At 36.0% G+C, this 23,216-nt stretch overlaps 1 protein-coding gene across 1 annotated transcript in view; it reads left to right on the top strand.

Moving 5' to 3' along the window:
• ADGRB3 (adhesion G protein-coupled receptor B3) overlaps positions 1–23,216 on the top strand; it is a gene marked incomplete at both ends in the record, with an annotated part of 465,234 nt that overhangs the window by 363,481 nt on the left and 78,537 nt on the right. The window contains 3 exon segments of the mRNA XM_084283871.1: positions 2,501–2,627; positions 4,288–4,391; positions 7,249–7,351. Of these exon segments, the coding sequence (XP_084139997.1) occupies positions 2,501–2,627; positions 4,288–4,391; positions 7,249–7,351 (334 nt within the window).

Genomic DNA, 23,216 nt, shown 5'->3' with positions numbered 1-23,216 from the left:
GTGTCATTGAAAACGTGTGAACAATGAAATGCAAAAAGTGTAAATATTAGCCTGACTCTGCTGCTGCCCTGTCAATGAATGTTAAGTTCAATTAGAGTACTTCCTTCACTCCAGAGTGCTTTTGGAAATTCCACCAAAATTTTCAATAATATTCAAGCAGTTTTGCAAAATATATAGTGTATTTGTAATATCTGGTGATACAGCGCTACGGTAAACTGCTCAAATAATGTGTGACTGGAATTTTACGTTTGCATGAGTGACTTGAGGAGAAGAATCTAACCCTCTAAACCTGGTGGACTGCCCATGATTTATACTAATTTAAATATAATTATAATTATATCAGATGTTTTGTTTTAAATTAAGCTGATCTCTGTGGTTGTCTAACTTTTATAATTAGAACTTGTATAAATCTCCACATTGGACACCATCTGCAAGGATTTAGTGTTAACTGGATGCACTGTACTTTTCAGCATAGGGTGAATTCAGTATATTAAATCTTATTCTCAGAATGAATAATATCTTCCTTTTGTTTTAAAAATATGTCAATTTCTCTTAAGCTATCATTATTTAATATTTAATCAGCACAGATAAATGTATTTCATTTGGCCGTAACTGTGTGTCGCAATAAGATAAGAAGCAGGAAAGTTAATAAAGTAAATTGGTTAGGTTGTCCAGAAGATAATGCCTCAGAATATAGAATGTGTAACTACATTTTTCAAAGTGGATGTTATTTAGCATGTGGCTCTCTGAAAGACACAATTTGTGAAGGAAAGCTAGCAGACAGTTTTAGTAGCTTGAAGAATTGGTGATTTTCTCTCAATTGTTTCCCTCAGTTGCCTTTTGTTTTGCTTATTACAGGGCACTGTTCTAGAGACAATAGTGCGTAAGGGTTACATCTGTTGTGCGTTCAAAAGCTAGTGGCGCACAATGCCGAGGTGGGCTAGGGCTAACTGCATTCCGAGTGGACTTGGGATAACAAATTTTCTTTGCATGAGGGCCCTGACACGTACAGCCACTCACAAGTGTGGATTGTTGAGGCAGAAGAGGTGAAACAAGGGTGATCCCAGTGACTGGAAATTATTATTCCTCCACCTTCGTTTCTGTGTTTTCAAGTCATTTAGTGACCTGAGGTGATATTGACAGGAATTGACAGCGCACACGGTGCTGCTGCCAGCAGAGTCCTGCAGTTGCTCCCTGGACATGAAAGGAGGGGAAACAAGAAGAACCCAATTGGTGTTCTCTAAACGTAACATATGTAAAGACAATAGGTTTGAATTAGTTGAAATCAACCCCTTTTTTTCCTGTAGAAATGATCCCACCCCATCCCCCCGTAATCCATGAAAAAAGGATAACTGATTTTTTGTCTCTCCCTCCCTCTTCCCTTGCCCGCACAAAGAAAACGTGGGTTGATACCATTTTTATTGTTATGCTGGGGTGGGTTTCAGACCTCGCATTAGCATATTGAATGTCTAATTGAATTCGGGGGCTGTGTTAATCATCTTGTTTTGTTTAGGGGCGGTTGGTGAAAAGTGCCAGCTAATGATCTCTTTGGCTTGGGGTTAGCGTGGTGCTGCCACCCCAAGAAAAAGAAATCGGGAAGGGGGAGGGAGCTAGGGGAAGGCGAGTTGACTGAGTGATGTCTGGAGGGCGAACTCGTGTGTCTCTTTGGTGATGTTGTGTGCTGCTGTACTGAAATCCACCCCTCTGCTGGAGCTCAGGCAAGAGTTGGAGGCATCTGATGCTGCCGTTTCCAGGGTGAAATTTCCAAGGCTGATCACTAAAAACAACAACCAAAAAAAAAAAAAAAATCCACGGCAAAAATAGCCATCAGAACAGAAGATCCAGCATCTCCCTGTCCAACTGGCATAACCCAGACAGGCGTTTGAGAACCATCTGCTTTTAAAACTATCCACACACACACAGTGAAGAAAAAAAAAAAAAATAATTAAAAAAAAAAAAAAGAAAGAAAACAAAGAAAGAAAGAAAAAAAAAGACACTACAAGTAGCGACCACCACATTTTTATTTTTTTTTTTTTGCAAAAGGGGCCAGAAACTGAGCTGGTATGGAGAAAAAAGAGAGAGAGAGAGAGAGAGAGAGAAAAAGCCTCCCCCTCTTCCCCCGATGAGTTTTTCGCAGTGCTCTGGTGAGGCTCGGAGGTGGCTGGCAGCGCAGGGGGCGGCTGCTGCCGCGGCTGGCGGGGCTCCGCGCAGCGCAGCGCGCCGGGCTTTCAGCACCACGGCGCCGGACAGCTCCGCGCCGCTCCGCGCTCCGTGCTCCGCGCTCCGCGCCCCGCTGCGCCGCGGGGGCGCCGCCGGTGCCGGCGCTGCCCCACTCGAAGTGCCTCTCCGCTGTCCGGGAACTACACGCTACACTCTACACTCTCCTCGCGATTTCAGCTGCATTGTCTCCTCCCGGAATTGGCCGTCAGGCGTAATTATCCCGATTTTTTTTTCTTTTTTTTTTTTTTTTTTTCCCTCTCTCTCTCTCTCTCCTTTGCAGGAACGACTCTTTGGGAACCTGGTCCACCCAGGGATGTAAAACTGTGCTTACCGATGCATCCCATACGAAATGCTTATGTGATCGTCTCTCTACCTTCGCCATTTTGGCTCAGCAACCTAGAGAAATAGTAAGTAACAAAGGGGGGTGGAAAAAAAAAATCCAGTTTAAATGCAAAAGGCAATAGCGCGGGGGGGTGAGGGGAGGGTGGTCGAGATTTCCTCTCATGTATATTTCAGACGTTGAATTGAGGAATTGTTTAATATTCCAGGTAGGCTAATGTTGTTAGTTTCCTGGTGGCTACAGTGTCTCAGAGAAGCGAATTCCAGATTCCGTGATATAACTAAATCCTAGTGAAATTTACATGGTCTCGAACTCTGGATTTCTCAGAGAAAGACTTCTAATTGTAATGCAAATGTGTTGAAAACTTTTGTATTGAACAATTATCAACTTAACAAGCTTTTTAAAGGTTGCAAGCCTTTTCAGGAGATAGTACAGGGCTTTATTATTTCTCTTGGTAGGATAACCCTAGATACTGTAGTTAAACAGATTGCAGATCTGCATTGGACATTTTCAGCACAGATTTTCTATGTAGCTGTCGATACAATGTAACAAAAATAAACAAGTTTTCATGTAAAAGAGGGAACATAAAGTATATGAGCAGACACAGCAATATTGAACATAAAAATAGCTCAAAAGCAAATATTTGTGAAGTTATCATGCTATGGTATAATTTAATGTTCCTGGTTTTAGAAGCATATGATCAGACTCTTTTCTGGAACAAAGTGGCTGGAATAAAATGTTACTTTCTGCCTCAGATGTGGCCTAAAAGTACACCAGTCTTATCTCCTATTTGGGTGACAAAAGATATCTCGATAAAATGTAATTTACAATACCTCCCTGAGCATTTTTGCAAACCAGACACTGGACCATTTTAAACTTTTAGGTCTATCTTTTTTTTTTTTTTTTTTTTTTTCTTTTTCCCATTTTTATTAGCAAGGACCATGTCTATTGCTGAACATGAACACCTACACATGGAGGGAAAACCTTACCTGATATCTGATGATAATAGCTTATTTCGTGGCAGGAAAAGCTAGTTTGTTTTCAAGGTCATTTATTTATTTTCATATTTTATTAATACACAGAGTAAAAATGAGTTAATTCTAAATTTCCATTTTCTTTATGTAAGGCTTATGTTATTGTTGCCATAGATATCTTGCCATTCCTTGTAGATGGTCAGAGGCCCAAGCAAATTAAGTGTGTGAGTATAGTAGATCGAAGTCAAAGTTATTAAAAGTCAGAAAGTTTGATAATTCTGCAATAAGCATGAACCAAATTCTGGGAAAAATTACAGGATGATCTCTAATATGTTAGGGTAAAACCAAGCTGTTTCTTTAATACACAATTCCAAATGTTGCTGTTTCTCAAATTTTAAAATTGATTTTAACGGGTACTTCAAACTTGAATTTATGTTATAATCTTCTATTACATTGCAATATTACTATTTTTGTATTTTATTATTATTATTATTATTTTTAGATATTATGCGGGTATTCTAAGGCATTTTAAAGCCCAAAGGCCTCTGAGGATTGTATCAATAATTAAACAAATCTCAGACTTATGTATGGATCATTTTTGGAATTAAGTTGATTTCTGCTTCATAAGTAATATTATTGAAGCTATCTCTGACAGAGTTGCTGGATTTTGCTTTTAGAGCTTTCTTGTGTTGAACTGTTGTTTTAATTGCTGGAGTATGGTTTTCTTTCATGGTTATCTGTTGTAACCTACAGATCATGGAATCATCTGGTACACCCTCAGTAACCTTAATAGTAGGCAGTGGTCTTTCATGCTTGGCCTTGATCACCCTAGCAGTTGTCTATGCAGCGTTATGGAGGTATGTAATGGATTGACAAAGTTGAATGTGAATGCATAGTTATATTTAGTTGAATTAAAATTTAAAGAGACTATTAGATGAAACATTTCTTATTTTAAAAATGATAATTATACCAATTATAAAATGTAGTGCATGTTTTGATTTCTGTATCTCTTGATGTGATCGATTAGTTTTCCTCTCTTGGCCTACTGGCAATAGTATAGCCCACTTTACTTTACCCTCTTCAGTGTGAATGATATTGCTTTTTCAGTGAGGTATTTATAGTGCCAGTAAGCATTTTACATGTTTTTTCTACAAGACATGTTTCCTGTGAGAAAGTGAAGCAGTCTCAAATAGTGTGGTGGTACAGTCCAGTAATGTACTTTCTGTCCGTCACGAGTTTAATACATGACAAAATTAGATTGACTTAAAAGTACAATAGATAATCATGGAGAAAATGAATTTGTGATGTGATTAATTTTGAGATGAGAAATAACTTCATGTGTTAGTGTGGAAGATATAGAAAAGCGAGAGGAAGTGTGATATAAAGTAATAAATATATCCAAAAAAAAAAAAAAAGAGAAAGAGAGAGAGAGAACATGAGTTTTCACTTAACTTTGATTCATAATACAAGAAAAGTAGGTTCTCAACTAAAGAAGAAGAAAAACAGGGAGAAAATAGTAAATTTCAAAGTAATGTAAAATCAGCTAATAGGATTTTGCTTTTAGAAGCAGTTTGGTAATTTTACACCCTTTTCTCTTTCTCTAATTCAGGCACAGAGATTCACAGAACTAGAAACATATATAGTAAATATAGAATATCTAGTTACAAAAGTTATAATAATATTTTTTTTAAAAAGTATAAGAATTATCAGTTATTATCTGTCAAAGCTAAGAATGAGAGTATTTCAGGATATTCCCATCTGAGGTATTATAGTGTTATTTTTGCACTCCCTGATATATTTAGCACTTGGAAGGAAATACTGTCATGCTCAGTGGAACTTGCCTACTCCACTATGTTAACTTCCGAGTTGAGAAAAAATGTATGTGGTATATTATGGAGGACCTAACAAGGGTTCTGCATCCATCCAGCTGAAGAGAATATAACTCAGAAAAATCTCCATGTTCTATCAGGGAGATATTTTGAAAGTATTATGATTACTGAGTGGTCTGTCATTTGTATCATTAAAATTTGCATTGAACAAGTTTCTTGAGAGCACATAGTAGCCAACTGTAAGGAGAAGATAGACCATGGAATTTATAAGTATATTTGATTCACTGCTTATTTTTACAAAATTGGAGGTGGGGAGAAACGTAATATTTTGACTCCATACCTATATCTGTATCTTCTCTTGCCTTCCCTTCCCTTCACTTCAACTTCCCCTCCATAGTAATAAGGGCCAACACTACTGCATTGGCAGAAAAATTAAAATCGTTCTAGCTTAAGTCAGTGTTCTGAGTTCCTCCTTGCACTGTATTTACTCAACCACTAAGATCCTTTATAGGCCATAGATACTCAGTGTTGGGATCTGGCCCACGTGAATCAATAGTTAACAAATTAGAAAGTTGCAGCATACTGTCCATCTATACAAAGGCATTAGACTTCCTGTATTTGTTTGCAAACACAGACTTAGCCTTAACAGCACTGCTATATTTCTAGAAAAATATGTGAATTGTGGTATGAGGGTTGTTCTGTCTTCTTATGTAAAAAATGTAATGGTAAATTAAATGATAGCTGAGTAAAAAGGACTATGATTTATTACAGGTCCAAAGTTGAGCATCTCTTATGGGTACATCACCCCTTGCTATGACCTCAGAGTGTCAGTTACGGGTGTACAGCTCAGGAGGAGAAAGCAATATTAACTAAGCTCAGTTGATAATTATATAGTATGATATATATATAGTCATAATATAGTCATAAAATATGTTAATATATGGCATAGTCTTCAGAGAACTGAGCACCCTTAACTTTCATTAACTTTAGTAGTCAAATTTACTCTGTTAGTGGCTCTGAAAATTGGGTCAGTAAGGTACTTCAATTGAAACCATCATTATTCTCTTTCTGTGCTCTAGTATATAAAAGCTGTATACAGAAAAATGAGAACATTTGCATCTTGTAAGGAAGTAGGTAATAAGAGTATTTGTACTTTTTCATCCTAAGCATACTTGTAAAATGAGTGTAATAAGTTGGCAAGAGAGTGTGTGATGCTCACTGCTATAATTTAAATCTTCCCGTACAAGCACAAGCTATTTTTGGCATTAGGTTTTATGAAGATGAAGATCTTACAGTATTATTACTTCTCCACACAAATTATTTGTAAATGTGTTAGAACTTCAAGACTAATGTTGTTGTTATAACAATAATGCATTTCAATGTGCACTGCTATAGTATCATCAACCAATCTGCATTTTAGGTATGCATTGTGGACCAGATCTTCTCTTCATGTAAATCACCACATTTCTCTGAAGTTAGTTTGGTGACTCGTCTATGCCAGCTGTGGATATTCCCAGGGATGAGCAGGGAGCATAAATTACATGAATGCATCCAATCCCATTATCATCCGTATGGTGTCAGAAAAGTGTTGCCAGCAGTTTTGAAAAGAAGCATTGATAGAATCTTTTTTTTTTTTTCTTTTTTTTTTTCTTTTTTTTAATATAGCAAGAAACTAAGAGGGAATTGCAGAATATCTATCCAAATACCATAGTTGTTATGTTTGAAACATGATATCTCACTGATACTCTGAGCACATGAAAGATTTTAGAGTACATCTCTCTAACATTTCTAAGAATTACATAAAGTTTTGTATGATTTACTAGTTGTTTTCCATTTAGAAAAGTTTTACACTCCTTTTTTTTTTTTTTTTTAATTATTTGAACAGGTACATCAGATCTGAGAGGTCAATAATTCTAATCAATTTCTGCCTTTCTATTATCTCATCGAATATCCTTATCCTGGTTGGACAAACTCAGACACATAACAAGGTATGATAGATAGCATAACATTTGCACTTAAATATTGATGCCTTTATTTTATTTGTGTTTAGCTTAAAATAATTGCATTTATTTACACCTTAGGACTTGGCATTTTTGGTAGACTGTTAACAGAAAAGTATTTTCCATGTTTCATAGTCATGTCTTCCCCTCCAAAAATCCCTTTTGGTATTGTTCCCTCTGGATAAGCTGTGCTCTCTGTGGTAGACTTGTATGTTTTCTAACTAAATTTCAAAGCAAAAAAGTTCAAAGACTCAACATCAAAAGCACAAATTCGGGTTCATTATAATAGTTGTAATAGGATTGTGCTACAGTGTTTTTGTCTTTTTATTAACATGCTTGTACTCAAAAGGCAAGTAGAAATTGCTTAGAAGTTAGAGTACTACTCTTGAAAAAGTGCACAAAGATATAACAAGCTATAGAACTGTTAAATCTCTGGATGATGTAGCTATAAGAAAGTAACAACCTTGCATACCTTACTTAGCAATAGATTGCAGATTTATTAGTAGTCTGTTCTCAGGCTTTTTGAAGATATTCATGATTTGCCTCTTTCATGTAGACCAACCATGTCATTGTTTTGAGGAACTTCCCAGTGCCTAGTGATGCTAGGCAACATTCAGAAGTGGCAACAAGTGCCTGTTTAAAATTAACTATAGCTACATGACAGCTTGGGATATAAAATAGAATGCAATTCATGAGTAGGTCTATAGGTGATATGAAGGGTTTGGAGATTTTATGGCTTGGAGTGAGCAAGTATCTGTGAACTAATTCTTTATCCCATCATTTTAAACTACATAATACACTGCTTGTATTAATTTTACCAATATCTAATGAAATACCTTCATCATTCTGCTATGACTAGTGTTTCTATAACATATATATAATTAAATATTTTTTCTTTTCAAATGAGTTCTTAGAAACTTTGCTGCCTGAAGTATCATAAATTCAATAGAAGCCACATAGCTGTACTTTGAAAAACATTCAAAATATCCATAATTTCCAATATAAAATTTAACAAAATTATTGAAATTAAGATATTAATATTACTTAAAGTTCTGAAATTGTGTAGAAATGTAAATGAATAAAATATGGTTTTGCAGAAGGAAAACACCTGAGTCTTAGAGACTTTATTCAGGGGATAAAAAAGTCTGAAATGTGCAGGTGACTTCAGAACACCAGTAACAGAGGAAGGCAGAAGGATTTAGCTTCTCTAGAATTTCAGTAATGATATGCATAGCCATTTATACTCTTTTACTATGTATTTCAAGAAGTAATAAGTTTCTGTAGCTAAACGTTGCTGGTTGTAGTGCCATTGTGGAATCAGGATTTGAAGACACCAGACATATATGTGTTTCAGAACACACTACTTGGGTATTTTGGAAGCCTTACTCCAATGTTTCAGTATGGGAACACTGAACTCAAAGATGCCCTTAATCTTGATCCATTTTATGAATCTTAATCTCCTTGAGCTCCCTCACTTCTGCTTCCCGAACTCCTAAAAGTGCAGAGATACTATATTGACTTATTTTTAAGAACTACAGATCCTAAGAATGGAGATGTCCAGTGGAAATTATTGACAGAAAAAACAACACATCACAAGGTTTACATTTTGAATATATGGCCTGAAAAAAGACTGTAAAATGTCTCTTTTTACTACACTTGTCTTCTTTTTGAGTCCATGTCTTGTTTTTGATACACATACCACCAGGGAGCTTCTAGCCAGGGAGTACCTCTAATGGATCAAAGGCAGAATACACTTTTTATACCAAGGAAGATATTCCTTGTTAGACCAAAATTCTTTTTATCACTATGTCCACTGACCTGTGAATTTTTTGTAACTGTAAGAGACTGGCCTATGAATGCACTATCAAAAAAATGTCCAGCAAAAGCCAAGGTTTAGCAGGTGCTTAATCGAATTAAAATAATCAGACCTGGCCATGGCTTTGGTATGTTTGTAAATGCAGATCCATTTTGGTATCAGATGCGTTTCAAAACAAGCTCTGAATTCTGTATTTTCCAAGTTCATGTATGACCAGAAGAAGCCACTGTTTGATTTTTAGTCCTTAGACATAGGTTACAGTGCTGACATCTGTAGGAAAAAAATATGTTTTCATTTTGCTGAGCTGGAAAATTCAATATGGAAATGAGAACCTTAGAAAGAAGATCTGTGCCTTAGCTATGGTTTAAGATGAAAAACATTTTTAGATTTTTTTTTTTTTTCTGGGATATTGTTACTTACATTAAAAGAAAAGATTAGATTAAAAGAAATAGGGTTTTAGAGTTTGAAAGTTTTGGGTCAAACTTTGGAAAGAATTTTATGAAGAATAACATACTATTCAAGTCAACTTTTTTTTTTTTTTTCTGTACAAAAGACTGAGGTGGTATTTTATGGTAAGATGAACTCAGCTTTTTCAAAGTGTTAGGGAAAAATTGAGAAATGTGATATACCATAAATGAATGTTTATTCCATTCCATTCTCATTCTTATATCCATACAATTTTTATATTATTGAGGCACCCACTTAGTGTCCATAGTAGGCTGCTGATGTTCATAAAGTTGAAGAATGTTCTGTTTTAGCATATTGTGATATGGCTTTGCTTCTGAATTTAAACTGTCCCGAGTTCTATTATGTGTGTATATTCCCTTTGAGAATGTGTGTTTTTAAGTCTACTCAAAGATTAATTTCATTTTAAAGTTGAATAGTGTGTACATTAAGCATACTGAACATGTATTTATAACAAACAGAACTCTTTGCAGAGTTCTGCAAACTAGTTTTCTCTAGTTTTCTGTATCTTCATTAAACACTGCACCAAGGTTGAATATATTATTGAAGTTTTTACATAAACTGAGACAAAAAGTTTTTTAGTGAAGACTGAGTTTGAATATTACACTGTCTTTGGTTCAGCTAAATTCTGCCGTTTTTAGTAAAGAAAGATCATGTAGAAGTAGTTTAAATTCTTTAAAGCTACCACACCTTTTCCATTTCTGGTATTTCTTGTTTAAAAATGAATGTTTCTCCAGTTTAAGTATGTAAATTGTAACTCAAGGACACCAACATTAGTCCAGTGGTCTAGGTCTAGGTCTGCGTCTGGGGGGTGTGTGAAGTGGTTTGGTTCCTTTAGGAAGATTTGGATTGGAATAGCAAAAAAAAAAAAAAAAGCCTTTTGTTAGCAGAAACGCCTTGCTGCTTTATTCCTTCTTAGCCCAATGTGCCATGCATTTTATTGAAGGCCCTGCTCAGAAATCTGCTGCTGTTTTCAGTATGTTTGTCCAAGATTTTCCAGAACTTTATTCAAAGCCTTCTTAACATGTCAAACTTTGTAAGAGATCTCTGTTTTGTAAGACTGTCTTGAAGCACAGGTCACTGAAGACCGTATTTGGAGGAATATTACAAAATTAATTACATATCATGTTTCAATATAATCAGCGTTATACTAGGCATGATAAGCATACTAATTTACTTCAGTATTTCTTTCTGTTTTTTGTTTTCTTTTCCAGGGTAAATCTTAGTGTTACATGTTAGACCCATAATCTTATTTAAATGTGAGGATACCTGTAATGCAACTGACACACTAGGGATAGCCTTTTTACAGCTGAATTTAGTTGTAATGTTAAAATTAAGCCTCTTGAATTAGGGAAAGGTAACATTTTTCATGTATAACCTAAATGCTCAAGTATATGTTATTTCACATATACTGTGAGATGTTCTGATAAAAATGATTACAAAAGCAATAAGTTTTTACTTTGAAGAGACTGACAGCTTTCTTTGGGGAAATATCTATGAGTGATTCGTAGGTTTCGCTGTAATGTATCTCTTGCTATATAATCTGTTCCTTAATGTTCTTCTTCCCATTGGGAAAATCAGTTTTATTTCTTCTATGTGTGGACATTTGGCATTCAAACAATAAAGCTTTATTATGTGTCTGTTACCATTTAATGAATAGATTCTCTACTCCCAACAAGTTATTGATTAATATTATGTTGATTTTTTCATAAATTCTCTTTTTGTTTGCATACATTTAGAAAATACGTTGTTTTGTTCACAGTTCTGCCTAAATAAAAACACATTAGCTGTTTGATGTAAACAATTCCTATTTACCTATTTTCCCTGCTAAGAAAGCAAAGCTGAATAAAATTAAAAAAAAAAAAAATACCAACAAAACATAGAATGACTTATACAGATGGGCAAAAAATAATTATTTTCCATATTATCTTTTTCTAACTGTACTTAAGAATTTCTTGCTGGAGTTTAGGTCACTTGTGAAAAGCAGGCATAGTTTTAGAAATGTGGCCTACACATTTTGTTAGTCATAATCAGATTTATCTGTACTTACCAAGGGAAGACCATGGACCAGAGCACAAGGCAAGACTTAGCAACCCTGATATTCTGTGTCAGCACTGTTTAATTGCAATATCCAGTTTATCATGCTTGCTATTACATTTTGGATTTCATCTCTTAAACCATACCTGCAAAGATATGAAAAAGGCAGGAATTTTATTTCTGATGTGTTTGGGGGAAAAAAAAAAGTCATAAAATTTTATAGATGACAGAATTAGAATGGTCACCAAACAAATAGGCCAACTGAACTCTATTCATAACTCTAATATTCGTATTCATAACTCTATTTCAGGTTTTTTGTTTGTTTGTTTGTTTTTTAGTAGAGGTTGTAGTCTGAAAGAAGCAAATAGAACTGGAAAGGAGCTGAGAAGCCACAGCATTACATTCCCACAGCACTGTGAAGCAGATGACTGTAACTAAGGCTCCCTCAGGTTTTGAGAACCCTCAGGTGGGTGGAGGGATCCCCTGAGAACCCAGCAAATGTTCAGGTGGCATTAATGCTGTCTCTAACCATGTGGCTCTTGCCCCATATCTGCCACTGCCTTACAGATGCAAGCATCATGGCAATATATCTCCTAGGAAACAGCGGGGGAGACCTAAGAGCAGATGGAATGAACAGAAAAATGATGCTAACACAGCATTAAGGTTATGTTGGAAAATCAATGAGGAAGTAGGGAGTTTAATGTCTCAAGCAGCAGCACTCTCTATTTCAGCTCTTGCCCTGAGAACTTCTGGACGATACCAACCATTTAAACAGTAGGGTCTGGGCAAATATGTCCTTCAATTTTTGCCAGTACCCAGCTGCCAAATTAGTACCTTCGCTGCTGATTGTCATCTCTTTCTTTGTGCGCAACAGTTTTTTGAACAACTGAGCCACAAAGTCACTGGCATAGGTCAGCCCTCACAGAAACCCACCAGTAAATAGGTCATCAGTTGGAGTGCATTGCACCACACACAGCTGTGTATTTGGGAACTCAGAAACAATTAACTGAAGAGAGCCCTCTTAAACGAGTAACTATTACAGGAGTAGGTCTGTTTAAGCAACACGGTTTCACCATGCCAAATTCTGACAGAACCCGTTAACATCAGCTGAATTAACTACCTACTTTTAAATTCTCAAGAGAACCTCTGGGAGCAGATCTCTCTTACCCAAGATCAGTAAACATTGTCATTCATACAACTGTTACCTGCCTCAGAGGAGAAAGTAACATTCTTCTCAGAAATGCCTGCCAGTCTGTTTCTCAAAATAAATCAACTTTATCATTCAGTTTGCTATTTCTAAACAAACCAGACATTTTGATTGTATGTGGGCTAGGAAAAGAGATTGAGTAGATATTAGAAGCATGTGGTCTCTGCTCAAATTCCCTGAACCTTTTTAAGAGCTCTGTGAGCTATTTTAGAATCACAGAATTGTTCAGGTTGGAAGATCATCTAGTTTAACCTCATTCTCAAATCAGGGTCAGCTTTATGGTCAGAACAGGTTGCTCAGGGCTTTATATAGTCAAGTCTTGAAAATCTCCAATTGTGGAGACTGCACAACCCCCTTGGGAAACTTGCTCCACTGCTTATCTGTCCTCATGCTAAAAATTTTTTGCATATATCTGGTCTGTACCTTTCTTGTTTCAATTTACCCTTATTGTCCTTTGCCATCCTACCACAAATCCCTGTGAAAACACTGGCTACATCTCTGTGAGCCCCCTACAGCCCCGGACAAGCTGCTGTTAGGTGCCCCTGAAGCCATGTTTTCTCCAGGTTGAAGAGGCCCACCTTCCTCAGTCTCTCCTCAAAGGCGAGTGCTCTACTCCCCAAATATCTTAGTGGCTTCTCTAAACTCACTTCAGATTATCAAGCTTTCCTTAGATTGGATGTATCAGTTGTATTGGACACAGTATTCTAGATATGGTCTAATGAGTACTGAGCAAAGAAGGAAAATCCATCCCTCAGTCTACTGGCTGTGCTCCTGTTGATGCAACCCCAGATGCTGTTGACCAACTGTGCTTGTCAGAGCATGCTGTTGACTTACACTCAGCTAACTGTCCATACTCAGTTTACTGCCCATCCCTCCAATATGTCTAGGTTTCTCTGGATGGTAGAAGTGCACTCAAGCATATAGACTGCTCCCCTCCCAGTTTGGTGTTATCTGGAAAGAGCAAGAATTCCACTGCCTACTCCAGGTCACTAACATTAAACACAGGACCCTGGATAGACCCCTGTAGTATTCCACTTGCTATCTGTCTCCAGCTGAATTACCACTGGTACACTCTAAGACAACCATCCAAACAGTTTTTTACCCATTTGGTTGTTCACCCATCTGTGACTGTGACATCCTAGCCTGGATACAAGAATTCCATTGGAGACTTTGTTGGAGCTCATTATAATGAATTTAATTTTAATTAATTTAATAAAAAGCAAAAGTAGTGCAGTTTTGGGAATCCAAAATTCATCAAGTTTTACCTGTGAAAGACTCGGACTGTGTCTGACTCACAGCAGTATCAGCTGGTGCTTCTCAGCTGGTGGGACACCCACCCACCCACTTAGGCATGTGCTGATGAGTGTTGCACCAATGTAGTATACTCCCTCCTCCCTGGATGTAGTAGTGCTGGCATGTGAGCCTCTCTTGTCCTGCCTCAGTCCAAAGAAAAGGAGCTCAACCTTTACTGAGGTGACCTTTATTGTCCTGCTGTACTCAGAATAGGAGGAGAGGGAGGGGTAGGTGGAGAGGGGGGTGTTGTTTATGTTTGTTTGTTTATTTGTTTGTTTTTTGTCTCTTTGATCTTAAGGACCTTTTTTAAGTAGTTTGATCTCTTCTGGAATTCACCCCCACAGTCCTGAGCTCATACTCTCACAAACACCTGTTTGAATCATTTCAGACAATCTGTTGATGACTCAAGCAGCTATTCTGGGCTTCGCACCTTTTCTCTACTTCTCTTCTGCTTATTTGTTGAATTCAAGTGGAAATAGAAAAACAGTCAATGGGAAGTAGATCAACCCACAAACAATTAAATATTCTTTTTTTTTTTTTTTTTTTTTCATTTACATAGTCTTAGTTTTATAAAAGAGGAAACTATAAATACTTCTATGTGACAACAGTAAAAAGATTTCTAAATGGGGATACCATAGGAATAGACTTCACATGACTAAGCTGTTGAACAATAATAACACTAACATCAACACCAAAAACCAATATTCAGCTACTAGGTTATTTTCATTCTAATATGAAAGTTGAATTTCCTGTATGGATTTTCCTATGTGGATTATCATGTCTAAGAATGCAGGAATAGAATCCACTCATCACATAAAACAAAACAGACACAGGAACAGAGCAAGAAATTTTTGGTATAGATATTTGGTAAAATAATACATTAAAAAATACAGTTCTTAGATAAGTGTAAAACTCATGTCCTAATAGAATTTGTATATCATTACTTATTCTTTACAGTAAAATGAAACATACTAGAAAAAACAAACTTCTTAAAAGTACTATTATTTCTGGAAAGAAAGAAAAAAAAAAAAAGAAAAGAAAAGAAAAGTGTGTCATGTATTACTAGATTTACTCAAACTAGTCCAGGATGCTGTTTTGAACAGCAGCCAAAAACAACCATTCCAGAAGAACAAAAATCTCTGTCCTGGGTAATTCTGAGTTAACCTACTATATAGCTTATTAGATTGTTTAATTTGTGATTGATTTTAAGTGAGGGATGAAATGAACTTCCCATAAAATGATAATTGTTCTCAGGTGCTAAGATTAAGGTGTGGGTTCCAGTGCCTATGCCCAGGCCTGTTTATTCATTTTATATGTGACTGCCTTTGGAGGAAAAATAATAATGAGGGATGAGACTGGATCTCAAGTTTCTTTCTTTCTTCTCCTATGTATCTTGTTTACCTGGCTACCAGTAGACAGGTTTCAACAGGAAAAGCATAGAGTTTCTTCACCATTTCCACTTTTTAGCTCTTGAACAGTGTGATGGTAGGGGAAATTTCATGGGAAGTGGGGCAAGCAGGATGTAAATCTGTCTTCTCCACATGCAGGTTAGCAATTTGGTGGAAGGTCAAGGATGGTCACACAAATTCTCTCTTTTCCTGACTTTACTTTCTAAGAAAGAAACAGTTGTCACTGTGTGCAGAACCCATTGAAGTTGGCATTCACTAAGTGTGGTCTGAGCATATAAATGTCATCATAAAAAAATAAATGTTAATTACTCTGGACCAAAGTGGAACTTTGTCATGAGAGGAATGCACAACTTTTCAAGGTGCTCCTAGCACAACTTTTCAAGGTTATGGATCAAAAATTATGTATCCAGAGATCCTTTTGGTGCTAGTGTAAAATGCATTCAGTGCCTCTAGTTTTGGATGGTTGCTGAAACATGACCTTTTCGTATTTGTTTTCATGGACATACATGCTTGTATGGGTCCCAGTGAGTCACAGACATAAATGTGGTGCTGAAAAATTTGACAGTAACTGTGTTCCAGTATTTTTCTCTTTTGATGGTTTTGTCAAAAATTGTATAAAGCTGACATTGTGGATGAATAAGTAGGTATTTTATGAAATTTAATAAAAAATTATGATCAGAATACTTGTTGAAAGAAAACTGTAAATGTAAATTTAAGAAGTATGCATTTGGCTATAATCATGGACATTTTTAATGAATGTAATTGTGAGATTTCCAAAACTCTGCAGGGAAATGTACATGTTTGTAATAAAAAGGCCTCAAGCTGTTAAAACTGATAGAATTTCTGAAATGTCAAGCAAGTTCAATTTGCACTAGACTTCTGGGTTTAAAAACAGGATGGAAAACGTATTAGTATCTCTCTCTTCTGAAGAAAACTGAAATATATCTGGCACAAGGAGTCCAGCAGTTGGAAGGAAGTATGAATAAGGTTGGCACAAAACGTTGTTCCATTAGTAAGTGATTACATCTCTCTCTCTAATTAGTAGCATGGCATATAATTTGTGTTCTATGCTCTTTATTTCATAAAAAGTCACATCTTCAACCATGTTTGCTAAATAATTCCTATAAGCTAGGAAATATAAATGGATTATTTTTCTTTAAATACCACATAAAGTTAGGTGAAGGCTTAGAATGAGAATTATTTCCTTAACAAGCTTAGCTGAGCTATACAGGACAACAAAGCAATGTGTCAGAACCTACAGCTATTGAAACCTGAGTTTTAAAAAGATGGGATTAATTTTAAATCAGCTGTTATTTGCATTGAGATTTTACACTTCTTATATTTAAAAGGGCTTTCAAGTCTATGACTTTTACTGCATATCCTCTTATGTCAAGTCAATCAGAATTCAGGCTTGAGTGTTAGCAATTTAATTATTGCTATAAAACCTTCATTTTAGCACTGCTTATCTTTTAAAGTAAATACAGAATAGTAATAACATTTCATTGAACTGAATGATCTCACAAGGCTTTGCAGTCATACTACAATGGAAGAAAAAGTAGTTTTGCTATGAATAAGAGTTAGACCTCAGTATCAAGGCAACATTAGTGATGGACAAGAACTGCTACTAGGCTGAGTTTGTTTCCTGTAGCTATAAAACTCATCCCCTAAAATCTCTCCAGAAACCAATTTGTAAGAGTTTAAACCTGATCAAGTGTCTGTTTCTATTCATTTTAAATGATTCTTCCTTTTGGACAGAAGACTGAACAACAGTATCTAACACAAGTCAAAATATATTCTAGTCAGATTTTTAAACCTAAGTGAGAATGATTCACATTCCATAAATACCTAAAGAACATGTCTGTCCTAGTCAAACAACAATCACTAAACAATAAATCATGTCTGTTTAATTGTAGGAAATTGTCTGTAAATTACAGATAGGAAGCTTTCAAAACTTTGAGTTGTGGCATTAATCCCTGTGCACGTTTTGCCAATAGCAAATGCAAAGCCTGAAATGAATTATAACTAAGCCAAATTGCGCTGCCTTGCAGTTGCCATGGCTAGGAGCATGCATACAAGTTATTGATACAGCTCAGCTGACACTTGTTTTGCCATGATGACTTGATTGTGTGTTTGAGTCCCGGAAGTGTCAGTTCATTGAAGTTCAATACTCAGTGAAAAGGTATGGTAGGCAAAGCAGAACCAAGGTAGCACTTTGAGGTTTCTTTGTCAAAGAAGCACTCTGTAGGATTTTTGTTTAGGTAATGTGTATATTGCACCCAGCACAACTAGATCTTGGTAGTCTTTCAGTGTTACACAATATTAGTGTTAAATATGGGCTTTGATAAACTCGGTTCATAGCCCTGTATAATTCTGTATAATTAAAATTTCATTATGTGTCAGCTGGAAGGACTGGTTTTAGTGACTTGGATTCACTTGTCTTGCCTAGAAACTGATGAACAGAAACCTGCTAGCATGCTATGAAAGTTTAAACTTGTAGAAGGAATTACTCTAAGTAGTGTTGAAGAAAAGGGAATAAAAAATGGATGATTATGTATGCATGTAACAGTCTTTCTGTGCAGTCCCTAGCTTATTTCTTCTCCAGACCTCTTTCTAGGTTCATACGCACAACACTGTGACAGACTGGTTCTCTCACCCTAAGACAGGCATTTGTTTTCAGTAGCTATTTATAATATAACATTACCCAGTTTCCAACTACAGAAAAAAAAAAAAAAAATCTTGTGCCTTCTGGCATCTGGAAGGGAAAATTGCTACCCCACAATGATCTAAACCTGCTAGTGCAATTGGTTTAGAGATGCTGCTGTGTGTACAGAGGATGGCAGTGATTTCAGTAGTAGGCTCTGCAGGCAAACCTATCTGATCTGTACAGATCACAGAGAGTCCGTTAAGGGAATTCCCAGCAGAGGAGTGGAAAGAATACAGATAAACTTTCCAGTGGTAATTTGGCTCTGTCATTGTCATCCAGAGCATTGATATAGGCTGGGAGATTTTGCAGGAGGAGACATTCATGCTAAGTATATAATTTAAAACCTAACATTTTATACTTGGTAATTTTAGTTGCCAAGATGAATCTGAGAGACATGTAGCATTAATTATTAATTATCATTGTTGATGATAAAAATAAACCTATCATTAAGGCTCTGGGAATATTTCCAACATCAACAAATTTTCAATTTAATTTATTAACAGATATAAACATGTTCTTTTTTTTTTTTATTTCTCCCTCCAGTCAGACCCTTAACTTTTTTCATACTCACCCCTCCCACAGGGAAGAGCCTGAATAAATATATTAGCCTTGCACTGTATTCTCAATGTCAGCACATTGAGCTCTCTCAGCTTTCCTATAGAAACATGAAAGGAGGGAAAGAGGTAAGGATGAAGGGAAGGAAAGAGATAAGGACACCTTCAGCTGTAGTGAGTCTGTTCTGCCTACTATTTCTGATCATTTTGACCTTAGAAATGTTAAGTGGAACACAGAAGCACTGAACATTATGAAGAGAGCTGGACCTGCAACTCTTGTCAGGTATAACAGAGCAAAAACAGATGCTCTCTTTCCTCCCAGCAGCAAAAGTGAGGGTAACGTAGTCTACAGGGAAAAACTGTAGTAGAGGCAGTAGTGCTGTGAAAGGGACAAACTTTGGTTTTATTGATTGAAGTCATACATGACTGGATCCAAAGAATTATTTTATCCATTTATCTTTTTGTGTTAGCAGAAGCTTCCAAATTGACTGGAAGAATCACCCACCAAGCATTCCACATGTTGAGCAGATTAGGGTGTTAAATATGTAGACTTCAAAAGCTGATATACCAGCAAAACAGACAATAGGGGGAATAAATAAAAGGAGAAAAAAAGTCACAACTTCTATTCCACATACGGAAGGATACAAATAACAATAATATCATCATCAAAGCCAACATTTGGAAATTCAGGGATTTTTACACTTTTACACATGCTTTCTCCATTTTTAAGCAGAGAAGAGAGCTTACAGGACACTGTTATTATGTTCTGATCATGTAGGTTTTCTTCAGTATTTGAATTTCACTGGATAAAAATTTTCTGCTGATGGCAAGGAACTGGAACTTCGTAAGAAATACATGTGGCATCCAACTATGGTATTCAAATCCATATGTGGCTGTAGCCAGTCAGACAGTTTTTGTTTGAAGGTCATTTTTTACAGATGAAGCAACTGTGTCCCTGGGTCATTGGAAAGTTTACCTGATGCTCCAGTGTGGAGTCTGGCAGAAAAAAACTCTTCCAGAAATAAAGTCTTTTAAAGAAGATTTACAAGTTAAAAATTAGAAGGTACAAGTTAGAAGGCCATGCACATGGCCACAATGCATGTGTCACATTTCTCCCTTTCCCTAAGATGCTCTCTGTTCTGTCTTAGAGCTTCACTGATTTTAGGGATTGAGTTCTGCATTCCACACAGATAGCTCCACAATAGCTCTACTATTTTTTCAGTAGCTGGTCTCTCAGTACATATTCTTTTACACTGGAATTCTTTGCATCCCATATATGTTAAATTTTTAATATGAGACTTAGTTAAACTTAGAGTCAGGGGTTAATCATGTGGTTAGCCATCCAGTTAATGACTTAAAATAACCGAAGGGATTTTATTTCCTTTAAAATGCTACTAATGCATTATTTAATAAGTCATAATTTGAATATAATAAAATGCCTAGACTCAGTCAATGATAGTTGTGTTACTTAGAAACAATGTGAAGTCATGTACACTGAAAAAAATACAGTGGCATTTACTTTCAATCTGAAGCTATATGGCAGACATCTGTGTTTCTTTGAGCACAGTACTGCATTTTGCTTAATATTTATGGTTATTTTCCTTTCAAAATAAAATCTAAATTGGAACAGAGCTCAAAGTACTTCGGTAAAATAACCTTATATATGTTCGTGATTTGTAATTAGGAAGGAAAAAAATTATTAAAAACTAAGACAAAGTATTACTAGCAATTATATCTTTAATTATATCAAGTGCCTTCCAGCACATAGTGTATGGCTGGAGAACAGCAGACCAACATGTTCACTAAATAGGACAGCTACCCATTCTTACCCTTTCAAACACCAACTCTTGGTAAAAGAGTTTGTCAGAACAGAGCTGTGGTATCACTGGTTTTGGGGAGAAAAGGGTCACCACAAAATAATTCCAATACCTGGTTACAATGAAAAATACAGGTCACTTCTTGGGCAGGAGTATAGGTGCTCTTGAGCTCTGTATACATTATGTCTGTCACAGACTGTGAGGCGAGAGGGAAAACCTTCCAGGGAGAACCTTCTCATAGGTGGGAACCAAGAACTGTTTTAGATATCCCCTGCTGCCACAGGTGGAGATTTCGCCTTCAGATATTCATGTCACAAAAATATTTTTTTAAATATTTTTTAATTTAAAAAATATTTTTAAATTAATTTTAATTTAAAAAATAGTTTTTAAATTAATGATGAAGAAAGTAAAGAAGCCACTTCACAGTCTCTTCTTTCATCAGTTCACCCCTGCCCCCTCTTTTTTTTTTTTTTTTCTCTCTTCTTTTATCTTCTTTCTTCCTTCATCCCTTGTCTAGCCTTTATGATTTGACATTTTTTGTTTTTGGTCTGCCTTTCCTCACTTTTTCCTTTGTTTGGCCCCCCATACTATTTTTTTCCTAGTTTCTCTGTCATCCAGCATTATGATCAAAATCATTATTTGGAAATTTCATAACATCTACAACAGCCATTTCTCTGTTTTCAAAGAGTGAAAAAAAGTTGCAGGATGCAGACATTACTTCCCAATTATGTTTTCAGTAACTGAATTTCACTGGAGAACTATTTTCTGGCAAGGCATTGGAACTTTGTAAGAAATAAGGGCAGCATCCAACTACAGTATTCAAATTCTTATGTTCCTGGACCATTGAAAGGTTTATCTAATGCTTCGACGTGGAGTCTGACAGAAACAACTTATCTGAGGATTTGTAAATTAGAATAAGGAAGGTTCCTCTTCTCAGTTCTTTTTACTCTCCCCTCTATTCTGCATTTTGTTGTTGTTGTTGTTTCCTGAGAGGCAGGAAACAAATTCCTGCTCACTTTCTGTCTTTGCTTCTGGTCCATTCTTTCTTCACTGAAGTGTTCTGTGTTGACTTTCATGGTTCTCAGCAGATAAGGTCTTCTGAAGTAATGGCCATCTTCTCTTCTGTTGTTGCCATCAAATCATCAAAAATCAAAAAGGGATAAGGTGAACATTTCAAGCACAGTTATAATACTTGAATGCAGTAGCTCTGCCTCATAGATAGAAAAAAAGAGAAATAAAGGAAACTTGGGTTATGAGATATGATAGCTCAGTAGGACTCCCATCATGTACTAGTGAGACATTGTATGCAAGCAGTTCTCCATTGCTGTGCTTTTCAATAAATGTGTTGTTTTTCTTTCTTTTCTTGAACTATAGTTTAAAAGACAGTGGGGAACAGAAATTATATTAATGTATGTTTATTATAGAATTATACTACACAATGTTTTTTTATATGATATTTTATATGTAGAGTGGAATGTTATTATTAAAGAGTCTTCCACTCAAAATTCAGTAGCATTAGCCAGGGAGGTTGCACGCTAATGCTTCATTAACACTGTGACATTCCCATAGCACAGGATAGTAGGACTAAGAAATCAGCTCATGCTTGACTGTGAGAGAGCCTAGTGCCCATCCCAAAGCCCCTTCACAAGGCCATCCATTCTATCATGCAATTGCCTTGCTCCTGTATGGCTTTATGTTACTATAGGAAATCACACTATGTTGGTTTTGTTGTTGTTATTGTTGTTTTTTCTTTACCAAGCTGATCTTTACTATTGCCCGTGCCATACTCATATTCTGTGCTACTTTGTTGATTTAGAGTAGGCCAGGCATTTTTTGAATAATTTATGACTAATATTATCTTTAAAAACAAATCTACTTTTATAAAATTGTTATTTTTACTAGTTGAAAGAATTAAACATTTTAAATAGAGAAAATTGAGCCCAGTAAATTAATAAACAGATTGTTTATTACACACCCACTTTACAGGCTAATCTTAGGCTTTTTTTTTTTTTTTTAATCTCTGTGCTGTCAGAGATTCAGAACAGTAGACTGATGCTAAGAACATCATGTCTTGGTCTGTCTTTTCCCAATATCTAGCTACATATCTATGTTTACTGAAATCTGCCTTTTAAAATCTGTATTAAACTATGGGCTGGGGTTAAAACAAAACCACCACCGCCAACAACAACAAACCCAAAAGAAAACAAACAAACAAACAAAACAAACAAAAAAAAAACAACAGGGCTTAGTTGTCAGTTGGTTTGTACCTACACCTAGTAAACCTTTGCAAACTGGCAGGTAACAGCAAAACTACATAAAAACTGTCACACTCAGAACACATAGGTATTAGTCACTAGACAAAGTTCAAAACAGTGAAAATCAAGACTGAAATCTAATTCATGTCTTTCATATTCCTTTCAAAATTCAGACAGGCCATAAGCTCTCCACTGCCTGGTTAAGTGCTTAGTTTACAAGTGCTTTGTATCACGTGATCAGCACAAAGTAGCTTGAATATAGTAGCAAATATATCATTCTTCATTTCTACATGCTG

This window comes from Netta rufina (genome assembly GCF_964035555.1).
Source record: "Netta rufina genome assembly, chromosome: 3".
In the NCBI taxonomy this organism is placed as follows: Eukaryota; Metazoa; Chordata; class Aves; order Anseriformes; family Anatidae; genus Netta; species Netta rufina.
The sequence above is the reverse complement of the archived record's forward strand: the minus strand, read 5'-3'. Positions and strand labels throughout refer to the sequence as shown.